Genomic DNA, 26,513 nt, shown 5'->3' on the forward strand with positions numbered 1-26,513 from the left:
GGAAGAGGGTGGCAGTGCACGCGACCTTCTTGAACATGACCATTCTCTTAACATTAGGAGTTGGGCCTCTCCTTTACTTCCACAAATCAAAATCTCCCTTGGTCAATTTTTATTTCATGACCCTGCCCCTTCTCGACTGCACTAGAAGTCTCACTCCAGCTAAGTGGTAAATATTTTAAGTTTTAAAGTCATTTTGTGGTTGGTTCTGTTGTAGTGTAAAAACAACCACGGGCAATATTTTAAACAAATGGATGTGATTTCCAACAAAACTTTCTTGGCACTGAAATTTGAATTTCATGTGTCTCCAAATAAATCCATATTTAAAACCATTTGAAAATATACAGATCATTTTTTAGCTCAGGCTGCCTGCCAGCCAGCACAAGTTTGCCAACTCATGGTAAAAAAACAAACAAAAACACGTGTTCACAAGTAGATCTTTTGGAAATTCAAGGGGGTAGGTGCTGGTGAAAAAGATGGAGAGGTGGTCAGCAGAAATCTATCAAGGCACAGAATTTAGTAGGTAAAATACATCTAGTTGCTCTTTAACTGCTTTACGAAAGAGCTCAGAGACAACACCTGGGCTCAGAGTTCAAGTTCCACAACAGACGAAAAAAAGAAAGATTGTTCATAACCAAGTACCATATTGAATAATTTGTCATTACTGCCCATGACACAAACCAACAAAAAATTGATCATAACACTACCATATTGAATAATTTTTCATTACTTCCCATGACACAAAATGCATTACAGATAAATTCCTACATGGATAGTTAGTGGAATAGGCCATGACCCTGCCTCTAATATATTCCCAGCTAACAAGGAAAAGTATTTCCTTACATATGAATACCACTCAGGGCTGGGAGTTTGGCCTAGTGGTAGAGTGCTTACCTAGCATGCGCAGAGACTGGGGTTCCGATTCCTCGGTACCACATACATAGGAAAAAGCCAGAAGTGGTGCTGTAGCTCCAATGGTAGAGCTCTAACCTTGAGAAAGCCCAAAGACAGTGCTCAGGCCCTGAGTTTAAAGCCCAGGACAGGAAAAAAAACAAATGCAGAATGAATGATAAAACTAGAAAATCACTATATGCAAATCTTGATGGAAATGACACAGGCAAGGATTACTGCTAGGTACTAATATGAAGATGTGAAAAGTACTAAGTAGTTAATGTGTTATACAGGTGTCACTTTACATTGTGACACTTCAGTTAATTCAACAGAAAAAACTGTCTTTACCCAAGGAAGATGTGGTTACTGCCTCAAATGAATGATTATAAAATATTGACAGTCAACCTGATATCCAGTCTTAATACAAAATTGAATGTATTTGTGAAGTCTTCTCCTCCTGTGTGTGTGTGTTTGTGTTGGTACTGGGGATTAAACTCAGGACCAGGCTGTGTCCCATAGCTTTTTTTTTTTTTTTTCTTGCCAGTTCTGGACTTGAGCTCAGGGTCTGGGCACTGTCCTTGGGCTTTCTCAAGGGTACAGCTCTACCACTTGAGCCACAGCACCACTTCTGGCGTTTTTCTATGTATGTGGTTCTGAGGAATTGAACCCGGGTCTTCGTGCATGCTAGGCAAGCACTATACTACTAGGCCAAACTTCTGGCCCCTCCCCTAGCTCTTTTTACTCAAGGCTGGCAATCTACCACTTAAGCTCTTGCTTTATTTCCAGCTTTTTTTTTTTTTGATGGTTAATAGGAATCTCACAAACTTTCCTGCTGGGGCTCACTTTAACTCTCAATTTTCAGGTCTCAGACTTCTAAGTAGCTAGGATTTCAGGCATGAGATACTGGTGCCTAGAAAATGTTTGTTAAAAAGCCTTACCTGGGGCTGGGAGTTTGGCCTACTGGTAGAGTGCTTGCCTAGCATGCATGAAGACCTGGGTTTGATTCTTTGGTACCACATACTTAGAAAAAGCCGGAAGTCGTGCTGAGGCTCAAGTGGTAAAGCTCTAGCCTTGAGAAAAATCCAAGGGCAGTGCTCAGGCCCTGAGCTTAAGCCCAGGACTGGAAAAAAAAAAGAAAAAAAAAAAAGAAAAAGCCTTTCCTGTTACTGGGGAAGCACATATCGGGAGGATGCAGGCTTGAGGCAAACCTTGGCAAAAAGTTATTCAAATTCCCTTCTCAACAAATAAGCTGGACATAATAGGATGAGTCCGTGTTCCCAGACACCTAGGAAGGTTGTGGTCTGAGGTTGTCCTAGTATTTGATAAATTTCCTAATAAAAGTGGTAGAAATAAGACTTTTTGCTAAAAGCCTGTTGAATTACTCTGGGGTTGCACAATTTTTTGTTTTTGGTCAATGGTGATTCTTGAACTCTGGGCCTAGGTGTTGTGCTCAGGCTACTGCTCTACCACTTGAGCCACAGTGCCACTTCTGGTTTTCTGGTGACTTTCTTGCCCAGGTTGGCTTTGAACTGTGATCCTATGATCTCAGCCTCCTGAGTAGCTAGGATTACAGGTATGAGCCACCAGTGCCCGGCTGGGTTAGACAATTCTAAATTAAGGAAAGACACACAAAGACCTAAGATTCTCCATTCTTACTGTATTATTTTTATAAGGGCATCAATTGCCTCTGTAACTCAGTGGAAGACTTCATAAATGCATTATTTACATAAAATATACAAAGGCAGGAAAATACAAAGTAATGAACTATGGATTGTGATACTGCACACATTCATTCCAATGGAAGAATGTTGTGCAAGATATGAAACATCAAAAAACTTTCTTAAATACAACGCTCACTTTTAACATGACAACTAAGAAATAAGCATAATTTGAGTGTTTTGCAACCTGTACTTCATGAATAACGACAGGATAAAATCAAGGTTAAATGATGTTTGGAAAAGAAAATAGTAATGTCTACAAGAAAACACTCAACAATATAGTTTCGAGATGTTAGCACCCACTTTCTCCTTTAGGACTTAAACATACAGGATATTTATATGAACAGTAATATCTGAGCAAACCTGTTTAATCAATACATGCTTAAATTGGTATTTATTCTAGGATTAGAAGTTGTTTCATTAACTCAGGAGATTTCCCTTCATTTACCTCAGGGGATTTCCCTGTGCAAAAATGTCCCATGATATCTGTTTCTTTGCTTTTCAGCAGTTATTACCTGGTGGTTAATATTTATTAAACATTTGACACATGCATGAAAGTTATTTTCAGTTCTATTTTCACTCCACACCAGTAGATTCTATCTTATTATTCAACTCTATGTGACTTACTCAACCAATCAACATGTATTGATCATCTGCTATATGCAAGGCAATGGAAAAACAAGAAAAAGATGAACTCTCAGATTTACATTTTGAGTGCAATATCTTGGGTATTAATATATATATATGTGTTTTTAACCTATTCCTTTCAGTCTTTCTTTTATGCTGTTTATGATCACAAATTCAGTGACTGTTGAATATTCATCATTGACAGTTTCTGAATTAACATTTTTTCAATGAAATTTTCCTCTTAGACACTGAATTAACTTCCATGTGTGAATGAACACGAGACTTCTAATTATTCCCTTAAACATGTCATTTTCTCTCTTTTTTTTCCATTCCTGGGGCTCGAACTCAGGGCCTGGGCATTGTCCTTGGACACATTTTACTCAAGGCTAGTGCTCTGCCACTTGAGCCACAGCACCATTTCTGGCTTTTTTTGAGTATGTAGTATTGAGGAATCGTGCATCCTAAGTGAGCACTGTACCACTAGGCTATGCTCCCAACCCTTGTCTATTTTTCTTTTTATTGTCAGTCATGGGGCTTGAAATCTGGGCCTGAGCACTGTCCCTGAGCTATTCAGCTCAAGGTTACTGCCTTACCCCTGGAACCCTAGCCCCACTTCCCATTTTCTAGTGATTAATTGGAGATAAGTTTCATGTTCTTTCATGCTTGGGCTTTGAACTGAGATCCTCAGATCTCAGCCTCCTGAATAGCTAGGATTACAGGTGTGAGCCACTGCACCTGGCCCTTGCCTATTTCTTTTTTTTTTTTTGCCAGTCCTGGGCTTGAGCTCAGAGCGTGAGCACTGTCCTTGGACTCTCTCAAGGCTAGAACTCTACCACTTGAGCCTCAGCACCACTTCCGGCTTTTTCTATATATGTGGTACCAAGGAATCGAACCTGGGTCTTCGTGCATGCTAGGCAAGCACTTTAACCACTAGGCCAAACTCCCAGCCCCCTTGCCTATTTCTTTTAGACTAAATTTAATTTTTTCCTACTTTCGGATAGTGGAAATCAAATGATCAGACCTATGTATTTTCTTTCCTCATACTTATGAGGAAAAAAATCATTTTGATTTTTTCCCTCATTCTGCAGTAAACTGAAATCTAATTCTCATTTCTAATTTTGGTCATTATTTACGTTTACATATCTGCTTTCATAGCATTTGTCAACCCACTTTAGCAGGCATTTTAATGTTTCATTTCATGCCAAAGTAATTGAGATTATTTCTCAATACTCTAAAAAGCTGTCTGTTGTGTAACTCAGCTGTGATTTTAGCACTATAACAAGCCCTGGAATTATTCAAACAAGTGTGGGACCTGAGCATAGGAGGCACTCAAGAAACATGTTTCCATGGACAAAATGGATTTCCTACAGTAAGAGAGCCACAGGGAAAACTCAGGTTATGAATTTAGGAGTCAGGTAAAAAATGTAGCTGTATACATTTTCTTCAGGAAGACTTTGTTTGGATGTCCAAACAAAGTGAAACGAAGGCTAACTTGTGAACAATGTTTTGGGTTTTTTTGTTGTTTAAATCTGAACATATATTTAAGGGTTTATATACACTGATTTATCCTATCTGATCACCTTTCATTCTAAGCTCTTTATTATTTTGGTATTTAAGGGGAAGTATAACTAAACAGTGGATATGTACAACTTAATATGCTTTCAACTCTATCCCCCTTCAAATGTATTGGCTCCACATGGTAGTTAAGGATAACAGAAACAGGAGAAATAAAAAAATGAGAGAAGGCCAGGAGTTTGGCCTAGTGGTAGAGTGCTTGCCTAGCATGCTCGAAGACCCAGGTTCGATTCCTTGGTACCACATACATAGAAAAAAGCTGGAAGTGGTGCTGAAGCTCAAGTGGTAGAGCTCTAGCCTTGAGAAAGTCCAAGGACAGTGCTCAGGCCCGGAGCTAAAGCCCAGGACTGGCAAAAAAAAAAAAAAAAAAAAGAGGAAACCCTTTACACATTGTAAGGCTTCAAGATATGATGAAACAAGACCTCATAGCAGCTTTGTCTTTTCTATAATCCCAAGGTATTCTCTAGTGTGAAATATCAACTTTACAGACACTTATAAGTTACATTCATAAGGCCTCAATAAGAAGTATTGAACTATAGCAGAAGTTGACAAACTAGATTTTTAACTTCTTTCACAGTTTTTTTTTTTTTTCCTGGAATGACTTGAACTGATAGCAAGTAGAAATTAAGGAGCTATCTAAGCTTCTTTATTAAAATTCACATTAAATTCAAACAGATTATACCCATGCTACTAATTCTGCTATTTATACTATGATACTTAACAGATATTGCACTTGGGGGATTTCTTTTGAATGTTTAACAGAGAGACCACATAGTATGAAATTTCTGTAACCAGATTGTAAAACCTAAGTGAAGTCTCCCATGTGCATTATTTGCGATGTTTGGCACCTGTATGAACGCGCTGATGTTGAATAAGGTTTGTGCTCTGGGTAAAAGATTTACCACATATACGACATACATAGGGTTTCTCTCCTGTGTGAATTCTCTGGTGTTGAATAAGGCATGTTCTCTGGCTAAAATCTTTGTCACATTCATTACATTTATAGGGTCTCTCTCCAGTATGAGTTCTCTGATGTTGATTAAGTGATGAGGAATAAATAAAAGCTTTCCCACATTCATTACATTTATAGGGTTTCTCTCCAGTATGAATCCTTTGGTGCTGAGTAAGATTTGCACCTTGCCTATATGCTTTCCCACATATATTGCATTTAAAGGGTTTTTCTCCATTATGAATCCTCTGATGTTGTGTCAGATGCACACTCTGGCTGAAAGCTTTCCCACACACACTGCATTTAAATGGTTTCTCTCCAGTATGTGTCCTATGATGCTGAGTAAGGTTTGCACTCTGACTGAAGGCTTTCCCACACACATTACATATATAAGATTTCTCTCCAGTATGAGTTGTTTGATGTTGAATAAGAGTTGAGGAATGAGCAAAGGCTTTTCCACATTCATTACATTTGTAACACTTCTCTCCAGAGTGAATTCTTTGATGTCGAATAAGGTAAGTACTCTGACTAAACACTTTCCAACACTCATTGCATTTATATGGTTTCTTTCCAGTATGTATTTTTTGATGTTGAAGAAGGTGTGTACTCTGACTGAAGGTTTTCCCACACTCATTGCATATATAAGGTTTTTCTCCAGTATGAACTCTTTGATGATTAATCAGTGATGAACTATGGCTGAAGGTTTTACTGCATTCCAAACATTTATACGGTTTCTCTCCAGTATGTGTCCTTTGATGGATAGTAAGGTGTGCTCGCTGACTAAAGTCTTTTCCACAGTCATCACACTTATAGGGTTTCTCTCCAGTATGGATTCTCTGGTGTATAGTAAGGTGTGCACGCTGGCTGAAGGCTTTACCGCACTGGTGGCATTCATATGGTTTTTCTCCAGTATGCATTCTCTGATGGGCAATGAGGGATGAGATATGCCTAAATGCCTTTCCACATTCTTCACATTCATAAGATTTCTCTTTGGCATGGGTACTTTGGTGTTTCAAGAGGGATGGGTATTTTCTAAATTTTTTTCCACACCCATTACACTTATAAGGCTTCTCTCCAGGAAGTATTTTCCCATGTACAATACCATATGAGACATTACTGAAGGTTGCTTTGCCTTCATTATACATAAAAGTTTTATTGTCTGATTGGGTATCAAACTGTACAATTAGGTTTGAACGATTTTCAAAATTATTTCTATATATATCATATTTACTAAGATATTCTTCTGTAGGATCTTCTTCTTTAGAAAAGACTGATTTCAAACTGAAATCTCGTTCATTAATGTGGAATTTCTCAAAGGTATCAATTGCATACGTCTCCAATCCGTTATCATAGTCATATGATTCTTCCAACTTGATGGTCTGGGTTCCATCCTGTTTGAATTTAGGAATATTCTCTACTGTAGTACAGGCTTGTCCTTCGGTTTCCCATTCTGAAATAAAAAGAATATAAAAGTCTCCCTCCATTTAAGGAAAGGAAACAAAATAATGAACATGAATAAAATACCTAAAAACTAGAGCTCTCATAACTTCATTAACATGGCCTTAAAGCTTAGGAAAGATTTAAAATGCAGGAAAATGAGACTCACTGAAAATTGAGAAACTCCTAATTGTTCAGCATGGATACTGAATAAAATAGATGAGGTCAGTGGCTAAAACAGTAGATAAACCTGCATAGATTAACTTGGGGTTTCTTTTCTTTCTTCTTCTTTTTTTTTTTGGTTAGTTGTGGAGCCTGAATTTAAGGTCTGGGCACTATCCCTGAGCTTCTTTTTACTGAAGGCTAGCACTCTATCACTTGAGCCACAGTGCCACTTCTGGCTTTTTCTGTTTATGCAGTACTGAGAAATTGAACCCAGAGCTTCAAGCATGCTAGGCAGTAGTGTACCACTAAGCCACATTCCCAGTACCGACATGGGTTTCTTTATGGAGTCAATTTATACAACAGTGTCAATATACTATTCCCTCGTCCAATCTGCCCTACAATTCTTTAACATTACTAAAGCAATCTTTTTTTTTTTTTTTTTTTTTTTTGCCAGTCCTGGACTTGAGCTCAGGGCCTGCGCACTGCCCTTGGACTTTCTCAAGGCTAGAGCCCTACCACTTGATCCTCAGCACTGTTTCCAGCTTTTTCTATGTATGTGGTACCAAGGAATCAAACCTGGGTCTTCGTGCATGCTAGGCAAGCACGCTACCACTAGGTCAAACTCCCAGCCCCTAAAGCAGTCTTATGGGGTAAATCTTCCATACCTTACAGCCGTGGTTCTCAAAATATAATCCAGACTGACAGCCTAAAGCATCATTGTTACCTGGATATATGTTAAAATTATTGGGTCTCACAGGGCTGGGAGTTTGGCATAGTGGTAGAGTGCTTGCCTAGCATGCATGAAGACCCAGGTTCTATTCCTCAGTACCACATATACATAAAAAACGCCAAAAATGGTGCTGTGGCTCAAGTGGTAGAGCTGTGGCCTTGAGAAAGCCAAAGGACAAGTGCTCAGACCCTGAGTTCAAGGCCCAGGACTGGCAAAAAAAAATTATTGGGTCTCAACTAGGCTTAATGAATTAGAAACAGGATGGGGTAGAGTAATTTATTTTAGCAAGTGAAGTTTGAGGACCAATGATTTAAAGGATAAAAATTGAAGGGTGGAGAAAGAAAGTATCATGGCATTTAGTCCCAAAGAATCTACCTTTTAGCCTGTCCCGGTGGATTACACCTGTAATTCTAGCTACTCGGGAGGCTGAGATCTGAGGATCATGGTTCCAAGCCAGCTCAGGCACTAAAATGTCTGTGAGACTTTTATCTCCAATTAACCACCAGAGAATTGGAAGTGATGCTGTGGCTCAAGGGGTAGGGCGGTAGCCTTGAGCTGAAGAGCTCAGGGACAGCCCCCAGGCCCAGAATTCAAGTCCCATGACTGCCAAAAAAAAAAAAGAATATACCTTTTGAAAAAAACATTATTATTCTACTAAATCCTTTTTCAGCTATTAAAAGAGATGTTTACTGGTTAGAGATATGGTTCAGGTCATAGAGTGCCAGCCAATGAATGAAAGCGTACATCATATACTGAATTTGAGTCCTGGTCTTGGAGAAAAAATAAAAAACACATTGAGCTGTGAGCCAGTGGCTCATGTTTGTAGTCCTAGTTGCTCAAGAGGCTAATACCTAGAGGGTCAGATTCAATCTGACCCTAATGCAAGATTCAGTCTCCTATTAACCAGCAAAATGATAGATTGGAGGTGTGGCTCAAGTGGCAGAGTACTAGTAGCCATGTAATATGTGGACACAAGGCCCTGAGTTAAAGCCTCAGTACAAACACAAAGAGATTGGGGGCCATTTTTTTTTCTTTTTCTTTTTTTTTTTTTGCCAGTCCTGGGGCTTGATCTCAGCGTCTGGGTACTGTCCTTGAGCTTTTTTTTCTTTTTGCTCAAGGCTAGCACTCTACCACTTGAGCCACAGTACCACTTCCAGCTTTTTCTGGGCATGTGGTACCAAGGAACTGAACCCAGGACTTCCTGCATGCTAGGAAAGCACTCTACACCTAGGCCACACTTTTGGCCCAGGGGGTATTTTCTTTGTACAATGCTTCTTCTTAGAATGTAAAACACAGGGTAGATTGAATTATATATGATACTATCTTTTCCATAGAACACAATGGCTGAATATTAGCAATGATGGTTAAGATTCAACCTCATAAAATGTTGGCCTCATGACAGAACTTGACCTTGTATGATGATTTCATGATTCTGTATTTCCCTTATAGTTTCAATTTAGATGTAAACTCTCGAAATTCCGTATGTTCTTTTCATACTTCCTTCAGAAAATGGCCAAGACTCTTGATATAATAGCCATCAAACTGGTAAAATAAATAACAATAACATAAAAGTTTAACTCCAATGAAAGTATACATGCACAAGAATAAATACACACACAAAAAATAAAAAATGCTATCCTCAAATGTGGATATAAGGCTGTCAAATATGTATTTGTTGATGCCTATTATGTCTGTAGTATGAAAGCAAACTTTACAAGAAGGAAACTGTGTAGGTTAGTATTGTCAAATATAGAATTTATAGCAAAAATATTACTAGATATCTCAAACTTCCTAGGATTTAGGTCTAAGTACATTACCTCTATTAATATATCCATTCAACAGGATAGTATGCAGTCACTGAAAATTATAGATATACCCACTACTAAGGGACCAGGGGATAATGAATGAGATATTAACTGGGGTAAAAATAATTAGGCAGATCTAGACACCTTTATATGGAAAGGTGTGAAGGACATAGTGTTAAATTTAAAAAATATGGCTAGCAGTTTGTAGATCAAGAGTCCATCTGTATAAAGATATGCTGTGTACATTCTAGATAGGCACACACAAGTGCTGAAGGTTTAAGGGGAATAGGTCCTGATAATGAGTAAGAAGAAAGGAGAAGTTTCTTTTTTTTGTGCTGGTCCTGGAGCTTGACTTTAGGGCCTGGATGCTATCCCTTTTGTGCTCAAGGCTAGCACTCTACCACTTGACCAGACTTCTGGCCCAACATTCTACTATTTTGAACTACAGTTCCATTTATGGGATTTTGGTGGTTATTTTCAGATAGAGTCTCACAGACTTTCCTGCCTGGGCTGGATTTGAACCACAATCCTCAGATCTCAGCTTTCTGAGTAGCTGCATTTACTGGGGTGAGCCACTGGAACCCGATGAAAGGAGAATAATTTGCTTCCTTGTATTGCTTGAATTTAAAAACTACTTTTATTCAAATACAAGAAATCAGAGTTGACACTAGAAGATGTTAAATGAAAAAAATCTGTAAAATGATTAGCACAGTAGAAAATATATGAAATGGAAAAAATAGGCTTCAAATTTTTAGTAAATTGGCTATTAATTTTACTGCTTTTTCATTTGATTTTTACGCTGGTCCTGAACTTTAGGCCTGGGTGCTGTCCTTGTGCTCTTCAACTCAAGGCTACCACTTTACTCCCCATAGTGCCCTTTCTGGTTTTCTGGTGGTTAATTGAGTAAGAATCTCATGGACTTTTGTGCCTGGGCTGGCTCTGAACCGTGATCTGTGATCCTCAGATCTCAGCCTCCTGAGTTGCTAGGATTACAGGCATAAGCCAAGGGTGCCAGGTATCAATCAATCTTCAGATCTGTTACCATGAGCCAAAGAAACAAAATAAAAACAGACTAAATGAACACACACAATGAACTAGTTCCAGAATTTCACTTTAACTTCTAAGTAATAAGTATCAGTATATGGCTGTCTACACACATGTTTGGTGTTAGGGGTTGGAATCAAGGCTTCATACATGCCACAAAAGTATTCTTCTCTTGATCTATACCATCTAGCCCTACAGATATATAATTCACAAACTTAAGTCTAAAGGATGAGCATGAATATTGATACTATAATACATTAAAAAATCAGTTTAATAGAAATTCAGAAACTTAAGAAACTAGAATGGCTGGTTAGAAGTGAAATTATCTTTTGTTTGTCCATTGTGGGGCTTGAACTCGGCCTGGGTGCTGCCTTTGGGATCTTCAGCTCAAGGCTATTGCTCTACCACTTGAGCCACAGTGCCACTTCCAGAAGTGAAATTATCTTATCAGTTAATTAGGCCATATGGCAGTCTAATATTTCTAGCAAAGGAGATCAATGCCGAATCAATTAACCAAGTAAAGCCTTAATGCAAAGTCTCAATTTGAGTATGGCCTAGAAAAATGGTCAGATCCCATACAACTATAAAGCAGCTTTTAATTTGAGATGGTAATTGAATTTAAACTGTTAGTCTCCTTATAAAATCACCAAGATTTCCATTTCTTGTAGTAGAACTGATGGGATATAGTAATCCAAGGCTCAATTTACATAGACATACAGTAAAAATCCTTAAAGGCCGAAATTCAAGTAAAAGGGTAAAACAGGAAAATAGCAAGAGGAATCCTGGCTGCCTGAGATCACTCTCCAGTCTTTGAGTCTCAGACTTCCCTATGCAGGCTGGGTTCAAATCTTGATCCTAAGATCTCTGCCTTCGAAGTAGCAAGGATCACAAGTATGAGCCATTGGGGTCTGGCAAAATTAATGTTTAATTAAATTAATCAATTTATTTATTGCCAGTCCTGGACTTCGGCTCAGGGCTTGAGCACTGTCCTTGGGTTTTCTTAAGGCTAGAGCACTACCATTTGAGCCACCACACCACTTCTGGCTTTTTTTCTATGTATGTGGTACTGAGGAATTGAACCCGGGTCTTTGTGCATGCTAGGCAAGCACTCTACCACTAGGCCAAACTCCAGGCCCCTAATATTTTATTTTTATTTTTATTTTTTATTTTTTGCCAGTCCTGGGGCTTGAACTCAGGGCCTGGCACTGTCCTTGAGCTTGTTTTGCTCAAGGCTAGCATTCTACCACTTGAACTACAGCACCACTTCTGGCTATTTCTGTTTATGTGGTACTAAGGAGTTGAACCCAGGGCTTCATGCATGCTAGGCAAGCACCTGACCGCTAATCCATATTGCCAGCCCCAAATTAACTTTTTTATTTATTTATTTATTTATTTATTTATTTATTTATTTATTTATTTATTTTGCCAGTCCTGGGCTTGAGCTCAGGGCCTGAGCACTGTCCTTGGAATTTCTCAAGGCTAGAGCTCTACCACTTGAGCCTCAGCACCATTTCTGGCTTTTTTCTATGTATGTGGTACCGAGGAATTGAACCCAGGTTTCATGCATGCTAGGCAAGCACGCTACCACTAGGCCAAACTCCCGGCCCCCAAATTAACTTTTTAAAGGAAGCGAAACAATATAAGGCAGCTTAGAACGTTCATTATTATTATTATGCATTCATTGTTAATGCTGTATTGCAGTACACATGTATCTTCAAAGAGTGACTTGGTCATATTTGAAAAGCAAATGTCAATACAGTCTTAGTAAAAAGAAACTCATGAGCTGATTTTTCTCTCACCTTGAGTAGGGCCTTCTAAAATTTCTTTTATCACCATCCATGGCTCTTCCAATATGGGGATCACAGTTGGTCTGTATACAGTCAGTCCTGTTAAGGAAAAATATTATGAATTTTATCCTAGAGATAAAACAGCTATGAAAAGTTTGAGATTTAGGCCTCCATAGAAAAACATGAACATGACCTAATATGAGGTGTTATATTTAGAAGTAGGATAAAATTTTTTGCTACCTAAGAGAATCCTGAGAAAGAAAATAGGTAAGGCAGAATTGGACAGCATCCAGTGAACAGCACTGTGAAGCTGTGTATCATGATTTCAACAACCTTTCATTAAGAAGCCTTTCACTCAGGAAAAGGGAGTACAATATGGCCATATTTTTGTGTGTGTGTCTGAATGAGAACACTTATTTCTAGGTCTTATTTTTACCTAAGGATTTCAAGACTTAACGTATTCTTAACAACTAGGGGCAGGATGGAAGGAGAAGGTTAAACAATGGTTACCTAGAGAGACCATGTTCCAATAGTTCTGTAATGTCACAGTCTTGTACAATTCCTTCTGTACTGGACGCATTAGTTCCCAGTCCTCTTGGGTGATGTCCACAGCTACATCTTTGAATGTCACTGATTCCTAAAATACCAAATATGACTTAATTTTGCTCAAGAACTAGTGGAAAGCCGGGTGCAGTGGCTCACACCTGTAATCCTAGCTATTCAGGAGGCTAAACTCTGAGGATCACAGTTCAAAGCCCGCTCAGGCACTAAAGACCCTGAGACTCATATTTCCAATTAATCACTAGAAAACTGGAAGTGGGGCTGTAGCTCAAGGGGTAGGGTGGTAGCCTTGAGCTGAAGAGCACAGGGACAACTCCTAGGCCCTGGAGTAGGATGGTAGCCTTAAGCTGAAGAGCTCAGGGGCAGTGCCCGGGCCCAGAGTCCAAGCCCCACAACCAACAACAACAACAACAAAAAAGAACTAGTGGGAACAGGACATTGATAACACTGGGTGTACACACGGTGGTAGGGGACTGTAGAATCTTAAGCTTTAGAAACCTTAAAAGTTGGTAAAAAAATCTCATTCTAGTGGGAATGGCAATACATACATACAATGCTAGCGCTTAGAAGGCTAAGGTTGGAAAATCATGTATTTGAAGCTAGCTTAGCCTCATAGTGAGTTTGAATTAGCCTGACTACATGTTATCCTTCAATGGCTGTAAAGGGAAATCAATAATGAAGTATAATATGTTTTGTTTTTTAAGTATGTACCAAGGCCTCACACTTTTGCTCAGCTTTTTCCTTCAGAGTTGGAACTCTACCACTTGAGTCATGCTTCCAGATCACCTTTTTATTTTTAGGTGAGGACTGGGCTTCCTACTCAGGTGTGCAATATGCCTGTTAGGCTTCCTGGTGTAGGCAGGGTGACAGGTGTGCTTCGCTGCATCCAGCTCTCTACAGAGAGGCTGTCATGAACTTTTCTGCTCTGGTTGGCCTCAAACCACTATCTTTCAGTCTTACTCAAGCAGGTAGAATTATAGGCATAAACCATAAGTATATAATCTTTAATTTCATTTCAACATCTTTGTAATTTTTACACATATGTAAAAATGGCTAAATTTTTCTTGTCTTGCCAGTCCTGGGCTTGAACTCAGGGCCTGAGAACTGTCCCTGGGCTTTCTCAAGGTTATAGCTCTACTACTTGAGCCATAGCACCACTTCCAGCTTTTTCTATGTATGTGGTACTGAGGAATCGAATCTGCGTCTTAGTGCATGACAGGCAAGCAAAACCCTACCATTAGGCCATACTCCCAGCCCAAAAGGGCTTTATTTCATGTCATTTTAACCAAATTTCCCCCTACTGTTCTTTTTTAAAAAAACTGTTAAATACTGTTTTTCTAAAACAATATTTCTGTTGCCTTTTACATTTTTTTCCAGGTAAATATGCTTATATACTCTATAAATCATTGTAATTTGGTTGCCAAAGGCTTTCTAACTTCAGGATGTGCATTTTTCCAATTAAGCTCTTTTAGTTCATGAACATATACACACACACACACACACACACACACACACACACACACACACATATATAAACATATATATAAACCTTTTCTTTTTCTCTTTTTTCTTTCTTGTTCTTTTTGTTTTTTTTTTTTTGACAATATTACAGTTTGAATTCAGGGCCTATGCTTGCTAAGCAAGTGTCTACCACCTAAGTCACATCTCCAACCCTGTATCTTTCTTTTTTTTTTTTTTGACATTATATATTTTTGTTTTTATTAATAAATAATAGATCCCTGTATCTTTCTTAAGAGACTGTTCTTTCTTAAAAGCTCAAATTGCTTTTGAGCTTTACAGGCCTGGTGGCTCACTCCTGTAATCCTAGGAAGTCAGGAAGCTGAGATCTAAGGATGAAGGTTCAAAACCAGCCCGGGCACGAAAGGACCTGAGACTCTTATCTCCAACTAACCTCTAGAAAACTGGAAGTGGGGCTTGGCTTAAGGGTAGGGTGATAGCCTTGAGCTCAGGGACAGTGCCCAGGCTGAATTCAAGCCCATGACCCACCTTCCCAACACACAAAAAGCTCAAATTGCTATTCCTTAAAATATGAGATTCATGTTGGATGAAGGTGGCTTATTCCTATTATCCTAGCTATTCAGGAGGCTGAAATCTAGCATCAAGGTTTGAACTTAGCCTGGAAAGAAGTCTGTGAGATTCATTCTCTAATTAACCAGCAAAGAAACTGAACTAGAGGTGTGACTCAAGTGGTAGAGTACTATGAGTGAAAAAAATCCAAGTGAAAGCAAAGCCCTGAGTTCAGACCCCATTACCAGCCAAAGGAATAAAGAGAGAAGTAGAGGGGGAGAGACAGGGGCATTGACTGACTCATGATCAAGCAGCAATGTCAAAGAATACATGGTATTCATTATTCATTAATGAGGAAAAATAACATTTGCAACTATTATTTATCTCTCACTTCCTGGGATATAGGCTAACCACAAATCTTATAATATCTAAGGACTAAATTATATTTATTGGAGTAACTCGGGCTAAGAGAAATTTGGTTTCTTGTCCCAAATCATAGGTTTAACAGCATAGCCAGGAACCAAATCCCCCATGGCTTTATTAGTCTACCTCTATGCAATCTTCCTAACTTAAAAAGTCAAGGTGTATATAAAAGGTATAGCCAAAGAAAAGAATGAAAGCACATAAGCCAAAAGAACTAAGGAAAGAAATTAATGAAATCTCAGGCAGGGCTCAGGTAGAGTTTAGATATAAGGTAGAGTTAGATATAAGTCCAGTACAGAAAATATCTTCATATACTAAGAAGGTACTTTATTTATTTATTTTTTCTTTGCCAGTCCTGGGCTTGAGCTCAGGGCATGAACACTGTCCTTGGACTTTCTCAAGGCTAGAGCTCTACCACCTGAGCCCCAGCACTGGCTTTTTTCTATGTATGTGGTACCGAAGAATTGAACCCAGGTCTTTGTGCATGCTAGGCAAGCACTCTACCACTAGGCCAAACTCCCAGCCCCTAAAAAGGTACTTTAAAGACATAAAAGAAACTGTAACTCACTTTGGTCACCAAGTCACTGAACCACCCTTCCTGGAAAGCATGGCTGGGGTCTTCTTCTGGGGTCTCTTGGCAAAGGACAGAATTCTGAGGAGCTAGAAAGAGAAAGAGATCATGATGGAGATTAGTTCCCTTTGAGTAGCTAGAAAACCTTTCGCTGAATACCTATAATTTTTTTTTTTTCCAGTCGTGGGCTCAAGCTCAGGGCCTGAGCCCTGTCCTTGGACTTTCTCAAGGCTAGAGCTTTACCACTTGAGCTTCAGCACCACATCTGGCTTTTTTTTTTTCCTATGTATGTGATACTGGGTCTTCATGCATTCTAGGCAAGCACTCTACCACTAGGCCATATTCCTGGCCCCTACCTATACATTCTTAAAGTGAGCAGTCAAAAGAGAACTGAAAACAACACCATACTCCAGAGTTAGGGTGAGGGCTAATGACTTGTCCTAAGAATTAGAAAACAAGTCTGCTCAAGTACTTAATTAAGCATATTGCAGAAAATTCACAGTTTTCTATGAAATCCTTATCTGATGTAAATTTTATGAGTTGTCTCTTTCCTTAATAAAGAATATTCATTGGATCTTAAGCATAAAATTCAATCTACAAAGCCAAAGGTGTGTCTATCAGTAGCTTGGCACATAAATATATATATATATATATATATATATATATATATATATATATTTTGGTGGATAATAGGGCTTGAAATCAGCTTAGGTGCTGTCCCAGAGCTCTTCAGCTCAAGGCTACCAGCCTACCCTTGAGCCAAGCCCCACTTCCCATTCTCTAGAGGTTAACTGGAGATAAGAATCTCAGGTCCTTTGGTGCCCGGGCTGGCTTTGAACCTTGATCCTCAGATCTCAGCTTCCTGAGTAGCTAGGATTACAGGCATGAGCCACCACACTCAGCTTGGTGTAAATTTTTTAAACTGAGGATACAGGAGTTCATTTGTTTATGCCTGGTCATTTGTTCATGACATGTCTCCTCTGGGCTTGGATATAATATGTTTGGTTCTAAGCAATGTGTGAGGGAAACACAATGCAGAATGGAACTCATGTTAAAGTGATCTCAGTTCTCCCCAATTTCTTGAAGAGACTGGTGTTAGATGTGCCTGTCTTCTCTAATCACCCAGGGATTCCTCCCCTCTTTACTCCACAATGCTTACCTTCCTCTTCTAGAATCTGAGTCAAATCCTCCACCAGAGTCACCACTTCCTCACTGCTCTCTGGATACTGGGACTTTACCCAAGTCCTAACCTCACCAGGCAGGATAGTAAGAAACTGCTCCAGCACCAGCAACTCCAGGATTTGTTCCTTGGAGTGAATCTCAGGTCTCAGCCACTTAAGACAGAGTTCCCGGAGTTGACTTAATGCTTTTCGAGGACCAGCAAGGTTTGGGTATGGAAAATTCCTAAAATTCTGTCGACAAGTCTCAGTGTCACGCAGGAGTCTTGATTTAAGGGCTTGCTTCTCAACATTGTGGGGTCCACTTTGAACCTTGTCTGGTTTCCACATTAGAAGGATTTGAGAGCATGAAGAACTGGTAATCCTTTTCCTTGAGGCTAACATTGCTACAGACAGGAGAATCAAGCTGGCAATATCTTTTCTTTCTCCAGTAATGAGGCAACTGCGTGAAGTCTCATGCTACAGCCATAAAGACATCAAGGGCTTCAGCAAACAGAGGTAGAACACACCCAAGGTAAAATTAGCAGCTTTCATTGTAAATTCTGAGCATGGAAACTGCAGGAATAGGTAAGCAACCCTGAAACACAAGAATGGACCACAAGATCAAGAATTTCTGATGTATTCTGCAATACACACATACCCACATAGAAACTGACTGCTCGGTGTACAGATAAACTCACAGAAGATGAAGGCTGTATCTTTAACTTCTCTCCTAAACCCAGAGAAGATGAAGGCTGTAGGTTCAACTTCCTCTCTAATATCTCTTCACTTGTAAGAGAACTGCAATTTGCTTAGTGGTAGTCGGTGGGAGAAGTGACCATAAAAAGATGTGACAGAAGCAATTGCTAAGTTGGATACCAATGACTCTCACCTGCAATCCTAAGTCCTCAGAAGGCTGAGATCTGAGGACTGAAGTTCACAGTAGCTGAGGCCATAAACTCCATGAGATTATTACCTCCAATTAACGATCAAAAATCTGGAAGTGGAGGTATGGTTCAAGTGGTAGAGTGCCAGTCGAGCAAAAAGTTAAAGGATATTGCCCTGGCCCTAAGTTCAAGTACCAGCACACGCACACGCAGGAATAATATCAAGACTCACGAGTAAAATGATGACCTCCTAACTTGTTGAAGCAAAAAAAACAAAACAGAACTTTTTTTTTTTTTTTTTTTTTTTTTTTTGTCGGTAGTGGGACGAACTCTGGGACCTGAGCGTTGAGTGTTGTCCCTAAGCGCTTCAACTCAAGGCTACCGCCCTACCCCTTGAGCCACAGTGCCACTTCCAAAATAAAACATTTTTTTATAGCAAATAAATAAATAAATCTGATCGATCTGGAGAAGTGCCCACACAAACTTTAATCACCGACGGTACAGAAGCTCTATTGACTGAACTCCTTCTCAGTAACACCAGGAGTTACTAGGAACAAACTGGGTGTCGAATTTCTCTTAAAAGTGTTCAAGGTCCCCCAGGGGAGGAGGAGGGAGGACAGGGGGAGGCAAGCCATTCACCCACTTGGCGTGCTGGGAAATCCCTTGCCCACCTCTGCGGCTCACCATCGGAAAGCTGGGATGCCCAGCGGGTTGGGCTGGAAGGCTGTGGAAGGGCCCGGACGTTCCTTGAGGACACATTCGAAAAGAGGATCCCGGAAGCAAACCCCAGAACCCGGCCAGTCGACCGCGAGAGGACCCCACACCCACCTGTCCCGGCTCCAGCTCCGAGGCGGGCTCAATCACAGTCGTGCCAAGTGAGCGCAGCCTCGCCCGGCGCCCGCTCGCCCCCCCTCCCGGTCTCCCCGCCCGCCCTCCGCGCCCCCTTCGGTGCGGGCAGCGGGGAGAGAGCGGGACCCCGCACCGCAGCCTCCACCACGCCATCGGGGCTCTCTCCGGGCTGTGAACACCGGCCCGCGCACGCCCCACGCCCGCTCGCCTCCTGCTCCAGGCCCCGGCTCGGGCTCGGGCTTCGGTCCACGCCGGGACATCATTACCTGTCGCTGGGGCCCGGCAGCCCGAGTCGCCCGAAAGGCCACGCCGGTAACAATGGAAGCGGGGTCGCGAGCGCCTCTGTGGCGGGATAGGTCCCGCGCTGCAGAGCCGCCTCGGGCCTCGCCACTTGCTTCCCCAGAGGCTGGGAGGAGCCGCTCGTCCCGGTTTGGCCCTGACAACTCCAGTCCTGAGTATCCAGCGACTAGGCTTCGCCTCGACCTCGCCTTGGCTCTAGTGCGCATGTGCGTCCGGTGAACGCTGAGCGCCCGCACAGCCAATCAAAACACGAGTTGGGGTCCTTCCCTACCCCCAAGTCCCAGGCTCTGGACCTGTCTCCATGGCAACCTCTTCCACCTATCGTTATGACTTGCTTACTAGCCTGAAAGGTTTCCTAGGGAACTTTATAAAGTTTTCTCTAGGTAGAAACAGATCGGGCCAACTTGGACGTTGGGGAGTTATCATCAGCTTGGAGAATGGTCGGAAGTTGAAGTTTCGAGAAAATTATCCAGAGAAAAACTGCATGTCACAGGCCCAAGGGAATGAAAGACGTAGGTCTAAGCCAAAGAAAAATCTAAAAGGCTATTTTGGAATTTGCTGTACATAAGAATCTGAACTGTCAGATTGGAAAGGAGAACCACAGTCTCCAATGTTATACATAACTGTGTGAAGTTACGGAAAATAAAAAGTGAAACATACATTCCTGATACCTACTGCTCCATTAACAAACCACCCTAAGATGTAGTGGCTTAAAAACAAAAAATGCTTTGTTTTTAGGTCCTTGGAAGAAGAATGTCAAGAGTGGCTCTTTTCTGTACCATTGCGTCTGTGGTCCCAAATGGGACAATTTGCTGCTGAAAGTGTCCAGCACTACATTTGGTTAAAATAATCACAGGCCTGCATAGACTCAACTGGAGTCCAGAGAAGCCTGGCACCCTTGCTTTATGTACTAGAGGAGGATGTGTGTTCATATGTCTTTTTTTTTCTTTTTGTCTGTCATGGGGCTTGAACTCTAGGTCTGTCCCTGAACTCTTCAGCTCAAGGCTAGCACTCTGCCACTTGAGCTACAGCACCACTTCTGGTTTTCTTGTGGTTAATTGGAGATAAGAGACTCACCGACTTTCACGTCTGGGCTGGATTTGAACCATGACCCTCAGATCCTCCTGAATAGCTAGGATAACAGGCCTGAGCCACCAGTGCCTGGCCATCTTTTATTTTTTATTTTTTGGTGGTACTGGGGTCTTGTGCTGTCACTCAGCTTTTTTCACTGGTGTTTGATCACTTGAGCCACACTCTAGTTTCAGCTTTTTGCTGTTTAATATTATTGAAGATTTGTCTGCCCATGCTGGCTTCCAGACCCGATCCTCAGGTCTCAGCCTCCTAAGTAGCTATGATTATGCATGTCAGCACCTGACTGTAGTGCATCTTGATGCTATCTCTTCCATCCTTCACCCCCATTTATCTCATCAGTCCCCCTTAACTTTTTAATCCCCACACCTTCAGTTAAAACTTGTTTCAGGCAGGGCACGGTGACTTACGCCTGTAAGTCTAGCTACTCAGGAGGCTGAGATCTGAGGATCGCAGATTAAAGTCAACCTGGGCACTAAAGTCCGTGAGACTCATCTCCAATTAACCACCAGAAAACTGGAAGTGGTGCTCCAGGGGAAGGGCAGTAGCCTTGGGCTGAAGAGCTCAAGGACAGCGCCCAGGCTCAGAGTTCAACTGACAAAAACAAACAAAAGTTTCAGCTTCATAGTATTTCTTTAAATTTAATCAAAGGGGTTTACACGATGAGATCTCATATACATGTACATATATATATATATATATATATATATATTCTTTTAGTCAGTTTGGCCCAGGATATATGTATGTATGTGTATAGCCCTGAATATGTTTTCAAGCATATATTAGGCCTAGCATCCACATCTGATAATGTGGCTTATTTCAGTCAATATGAGTTTTTCCACAACCATCCATTTCCCTGCAAATGACATAGTATTACTCTTTCTGAATATCACATTTTTGCCGTCTGTCAGTTGTAGGACATTTGGACTGTTTCTATGATGTCGTTATTGTGAACAGGGCTGTCATGAATATGGGTTTGCAGGTGATTTTTTTTTTTTGCCAGTCCTGCCTTGAACTCAGGGCCTGGGCACTGTACTTGAGCTTTCTCAAGGCTAGCACCTACCACTTGAGCCACAGCAACACTTCTGGCTTTTTCTTTTTTCTTTTTCTGTTGGTCATGGGACATGAACTCTGAGCCTGGGCACTGTCCCTGAGCTCTTCAGCTCAAGGCTACCACCCTACCCCTTGAACCACAGTCCCACTTCCCATTTTCTAGTGGCTAGTTGGAAATAAGAGTCTCACGTTGTTTTGTGCCTGGACTGGCTTTGAACCCCCATCCTCAGATCTCAGCCTCCTGAGTAGTTAGGATTACAGGCGTGAGCCACCACGGCACCTGGCTGCTTCTGGCTTTTTCTCTGTATGTGTTACCAAGGAATCGAACCTGGGTCTGTGCATGCTAGGCAAGCACTCTGCCACTAGACCAAACTCCTGACCCTTGCAGGATATTTTATTGTATCCCAATTTGTGATCTTTCAGATAAATGCCCATCAGTGGATAACAGGGTAATTTTGTTTTGAGAAGGATAATTCTATTTTTAGGCCTTTAAAAAATCTCCATATTGTCTTCCATCGTGGTTGTACTACCTTGAATTCCCAATTGTGGGTTCCTTTTCCTGCTCTTGCCTTGCCTAATTTGTATTCTTTATGATGGCCATTCTGACTGGAGTGAAATGGAACCTTAATTTTCTTTCATCTCCTTTATGACCAGGGAATTTGACCATTTCTTCATGGACCATTTCTTTATTGGACTATATAAAAAAACTTCAAGAAGTTAGTTTCTTTGCCCATTTAATGAGTTGCTGATTCTTTGGGGGTTTAGTTGGGCCTGTTTTTCTTTCCATAATCCAATGAATAGTAAATCATGCCCCAAACCAATTGCTGTTCCACCACCAAAATAGATTTTGAGCTCAAATAGAGATTTTGGTGTGATTACAGACATTCTGGCTAGTTTCCCTCAAATTTCTTTCTTAGGTGCTATTGTCATCCCAGGGAAAAGGACCCTTGTACCACATGCTTGCTCTTAAGTAGTAGTTAGTTGGTCATGGGGTTCCTGGTCCAGATAGTTACTGTGTTGTCGATCCTCAGGCAGCCAAAGAGGAAAAGGGCATGATGGTATTCTTCTAAGGTCTTGCTGTACAGGTCTTCTGTAGATGTGACTGAAGTTCATACATGTAGTTGGACTAAGTGTGGGAGATAATTTGAGTGGCCCTGATTCTATAAGTTAAAAATCTATCAATGGATCGGGAGCATAGCCTAGTGGTAGAGTGCTCACCTAGCATACAGGTTCAATTCCTTGGGATGTTCTAGTAGCTTTATTATTTGTACTAGTATTATTAATATCATGAGTATTACTTTTGAGCTAACATGCATTTGCCTTATGAGCCCATGTTTTTGTTTTTGCTCATTAATTTGCTCATTATTTTCTGCTATGGCTGGCTTGGAACTGGGAGTCTCTGGATCTCAGCCTCCTGACTAGTAGGATTGCAGGCAGTGGATGTTGAGGACAAAAGCTGAGAACAAAAGTGATCCTGTCAAGACGGATACTGTCAAGGGATCTTCACCAAGACCTGGAGGTGTCTGTGTCTAGGCTAAGTATGATGGCTCGAGGTTTCTCTATCACACTGAATAGAGGAGAGCTGTCCTCAAGGTTGAGAGGTAGGGTTGAGCGGTTCTACAGACCTGCCACTTAGACAGTGAAAGCTTTAGGCTTTTACTTCCCAGAGGAAACTCCCACGTGTTTAAGATAGTGCACATTAGAAAGCTTTTCACAGGCCCCTTTGTCCTCTCTGGCTTTGATCCTGCTTTGAGCCAGTCATCTGAAGCTTTTGAAAGGGTAAGGGGCTAAAAAGCCCAATAGACCCCCTTTCCTCTGGACTTCTAAAACTGCAGTGTGTGCCTGACTTAAGGAGGTTACTCCTGTGACTGCAAATTCATAAGAGACTCTGAGGAGTCCCCACCAAAGGCCTTCTAATGTGTGGAAGTGTCCACTTGCTCACAGCTGCAAGGAGATCCAGAAGGTCCTAGCTGTCAGCCACAGACAAGGTCCACAGGCCCTTGTACAACCTCTGAGCTCTAAATTATCCTGTGGACAGGCCATTGGATGGCCAGGATGCATACTTTCTTTCTATCTATCTATCTATCTATCTATCTATCTATCTATCTATCTATCTATCTATCTATCTATCTATCTGTCTGCTCCTGTGCATGGGAGCTTTCCTTTAACTTTTGTGCTCAAGGCTAGTGGTTTACCACTTGAGCCACAGCTCCACTTTTGGCTGTTTTTGATGGTCAATTGAAAGTTGGAGTCTCATGGACTTTCCTGCCTGGGCTAGCTTGGATCTGTGATCCTCAGATCTCTGCCTCCTGAATAGCTGGGATCACAGGGCTAAGCCACTGATGCTCCATTTTTAAAGGAAGGAGTGAGGTGGCCTCCAGACCCTCTGTGTCATCTACCTGTCCAGCCTCTGAAATCCCTCCTTTGAAGACCATCAGGCCTTGCTCTTGGTGGCACATGAAACCCAGCTGGCAGCTGGCTCTGCCTACTGCTCACTGACTGCTTTACCAGGTGTCTGTGTTCAGGAGATTGGGGGAGGGGCCGTGCCTCTGAGAAAAAACTGGAGGCTGTTAGTGCAGAGACCAGAGTTTTCAGCGCTTAGCCGTTGCTTGCGGGGGAGAGGGGGGCTTGGAAGAGAGGCAGTGGGGAGGGAGATAAATACTTATAGAATGCAGGCACAACAGGCTCCCATGCCAGGAGCAGGAGAGTCCCAGGCAGGGTGGACTGCCCAGGTGGTTGCAGTGATGGCCGCAGGGGACCTGGCTCCACACCTGCCTGCAGCTCAGTGGGAGCTGTCCCACTCCCGGGGGACAGTGTCCAGCAGAGAGCTAGGAGAGAAAAGGGGGCTCTGTTTTTCATTGTGTGAAATGAAACAAAACAGACTTCCTCTAGAAGATGCCAGCAAAACACCCAGTCTTAGAGAATTTGGATACCACAGTAGGAGGCCTGTGAAGATGGAAAGATAAAAGTCCCGCTTCCCTCGAGGACCTCATCATGGAGATCTGAATTCATGTTATTTTCACATGTGGTCACCAGAGGGCAGTGAATGACTGTGGTCGTGGCTTTGTATACTTCAAAAGGTTCCAAGTTTGCCTTCAGAAAATGATTAAGCCAGTGGGTCACACCTGCGCTTATAGCTACTTGAGGTTTGAAGCCAGTTCTGGCAGGAAAAGTTTGTGAGACTCTTATGTCCAATTAGCAACACACACACACACACACACACACACACACACACACACACACAGCCAGAAGTGGGACTGGCACTCTAGTGGGAGGGCTCCTGCCTTGAGTGACAACACCCAGATCTTGAGTTCAAGCCCTAGTACAGATACTGGAATGAAAAAGAAAAAGTACTTGGTAACATTTGAGAGCTTTTTCTTCTTGGTAAATAATGGGGATCGAACTCAGGGCCTCAACCTTGCTAGATAAATGCTGTAACACTTGAGCTATTCACTCAGTCTCTCCTGTCTTAACAATTCTTCAGAGTGAGCCTCAGCTGTTTTGCCCAGGTGGATTCCACACTCTATACAAACCACCCATGGGCTCAAGAGCACTTAGTAATCTTTCCACTCATGTTGCTCTTGTGTGTTATGAATCTTCAGTCGCAAGTGGCAGGCTTCTCAGAGAGTCACTGTAAATGAAATGGCAAGGATGTGAGACAGGTGATGGGCAGGAGGTCTCAGATGAATTCTGTCCGAATTTGGGATCTTATGACTAGAGTGGTCCCCTGAATCTTAGCCCCCCTGAGTAGCTAGGATTATTGGTGTGAGTCACCTGTGTTTCAAAGGAGTAGGGGGAGGCACATTTTGTCATATCCATATATGTGTAGATCAAAAAGTGTGTCCTGGAGGCCCAGGATTCTAGCCCCAACAATGGAGGAAAATTTGGGGAGAATTAGAATTTAAGTTTTTCTTATTAAAAAAATATCTTTCTTTGGTGCTGGTACTGGGTTTTGAACTGAGGGCTCAGGTGCTGTCCCTAAGCTGCTTTTGCTCAAGCCCAGTGCTCTTACCACTTGAACCACAGTTCACTTCTGACTTCTTGGAGGTTAATTGGAGGTGAAAGTCTGGTGGACTTGCCTGGGTTGTCTTAGATGGTACCTGGTCCCCCATGCCCCCCAAATTCAAAGTTTTTAATATATACCTCTTAATTCGTTTTTTTGGTAGATTTGTCATTCATCCATTTCTATGGAATTTTGTAAAACAGCTCCTCGCTTGAAAGCAACACCTGCCAGAACTGCATAAATGACTCCTTTATATTTGAAAATGACACGCATTCTAGCTGTTAACCTTGCCATTCATTCATCCATCAAGCAGGGTGGAAAACAAGCCCTTTTTGACCCCGACGTGACTTGAACACGCAACCTTCTGATCTGGAGTCAGACGCGCTACCATTGCGCCACGAGGCCACAGGCGTGGGGGTGACTTTGGATCCTTCAAGATTCTCACCGTTGGGCACTTCTGCGGTTTCCCTGCGCAACTGCTCTGAGCTTTTGTGTTCTTGGCAGGAAAGCGCAGGGCCGCGGAGCGATCTGAGAGCCCAGAGGGCGCAGGGGGGGCCCATAAGATGAGGGGCGGAGCCGGAGGGTGTCAGAGATCCTAGAGCACTCCCTCAACTCCAGCTAGAAATCCTGGGGGCCAAGAATCCTACAGATAGAAGAAGGTGGCGTGAAAGCCTAGCCCGGGTGGGCGGAGCGCCAGGGTGGGGCGGACTCCCAGCCCCCAGAGCCCTGAGCCCCGCCCAGGGGATCACAGACAAACCGCTGCCAGAAAAGGACTTTGAACCCTACCAGGAAAGAAAGCTCTGAGTTCTTATCTCAGTTATAAATCTTGCGCCCCTTAAAAAAAAAAAAAAGAACAACCCTGGACAC

The 26,513-nt window shown here is 41.8% G+C and overlaps 1 protein-coding gene, 1 non-coding gene and 1 pseudogene across 5 annotated transcripts; all 3 read right to left on the reverse strand.

Annotated features, from left to right (window-relative positions):
* Positions 1 to 5,550: 5,550 nt before the first annotated feature.
* LOC150050893 (zinc finger protein 287-like) lies at positions 5,551 to 17,956 on the reverse strand. 3 transcript variants are annotated; one of them, XM_090349514.1, is made up of 5 exons: positions 17,468 to 17,956; positions 16,306 to 16,397; positions 13,236 to 13,362; positions 12,738 to 12,824; positions 5,551 to 7,207 (listed from the first exon to the last, which is right to left on the reverse strand). In XM_090349514.1, exons 1-5 carry the CDS (start codon positions 17,868 to 17,870, stop codon positions 5,637 to 5,639), a joined length of 2,280 nt encoding a protein of 759 aa, XP_090205640.1. In that variant the 5' UTR covers positions 17,871 to 17,956; the 3' UTR covers positions 5,551 to 5,636. The 3 variants fall into 3 exon arrangements, with proteins under 3 accessions (XP_090205640.1, XP_090205642.1, XP_090205641.1); XM_090349516.1 differs by lacking the exons at positions 13,236 to 13,362; positions 17,468 to 17,956 and having other exon boundaries at positions 16,306 to 16,392; XM_090349515.1 differs by lacking the exons at positions 13,236 to 13,362; positions 16,306 to 16,397; positions 17,468 to 17,956 and adding an exon at positions 13,162 to 13,200.
* On the reverse strand, positions 17,946 to 19,755 carry LOC150050894 (uncharacterized; annotated as a pseudogene). Its single transcript, XR_016538272.1, has 2 exons — positions 19,468 to 19,755; positions 17,946 to 18,063 (listed from the first exon to the last, which is right to left on the reverse strand). The product of XR_016538272.1 is annotated as an uncharacterized LOC150050894 (transcript).
* Positions 19,756 to 25,979: 6,224 nt separating this feature from the next.
* On the reverse strand, positions 25,980 to 26,051 carry Trnaw-cca (transfer RNA tryptophan (anticodon CCA)). Its single transcript has one exon. It is a non-coding gene; the product is annotated as a tRNA-Trp (tRNA).
* Between the last annotated feature and the right edge of the window lie 462 nt (positions 26,052 to 26,513).

This window comes from Megascapheus bottae, chromosome 17, assembly GCF_031878675.1.
Source record: "Megascapheus bottae isolate mThoBot1 chromosome 17, mThoBot2.hap1, whole genome shotgun sequence".
Taxonomy (NCBI): Eukaryota; Metazoa; Chordata; class Mammalia; order Rodentia; family Geomyidae; genus Megascapheus; species Megascapheus bottae.

Bases quoted from the DNA above. Each gene is read 5' to 3' on its own strand.
- LOC150050893 (XM_090349514.1), bottom strand. From the start codon at position 17,870: ATGTTAGCCTCAAGGAAAAGGATTACCAGTTCTTCATGCTCTCAAATC. The intron at 16,398-17,467 runs GTAAGCATTGTG...TTCTCTTTCTAG, and splicing joins TCAGATTCTAGAAGAGGAAG to CTCCTCAGAATTCTGTCCTT. The intron at 12,825-13,235 runs GTAACCATTGTT...TTTCCTTAACAG, and splicing joins TTGGAACATGGTCTCTCTAG to GACTGACTGTATACAGACCA.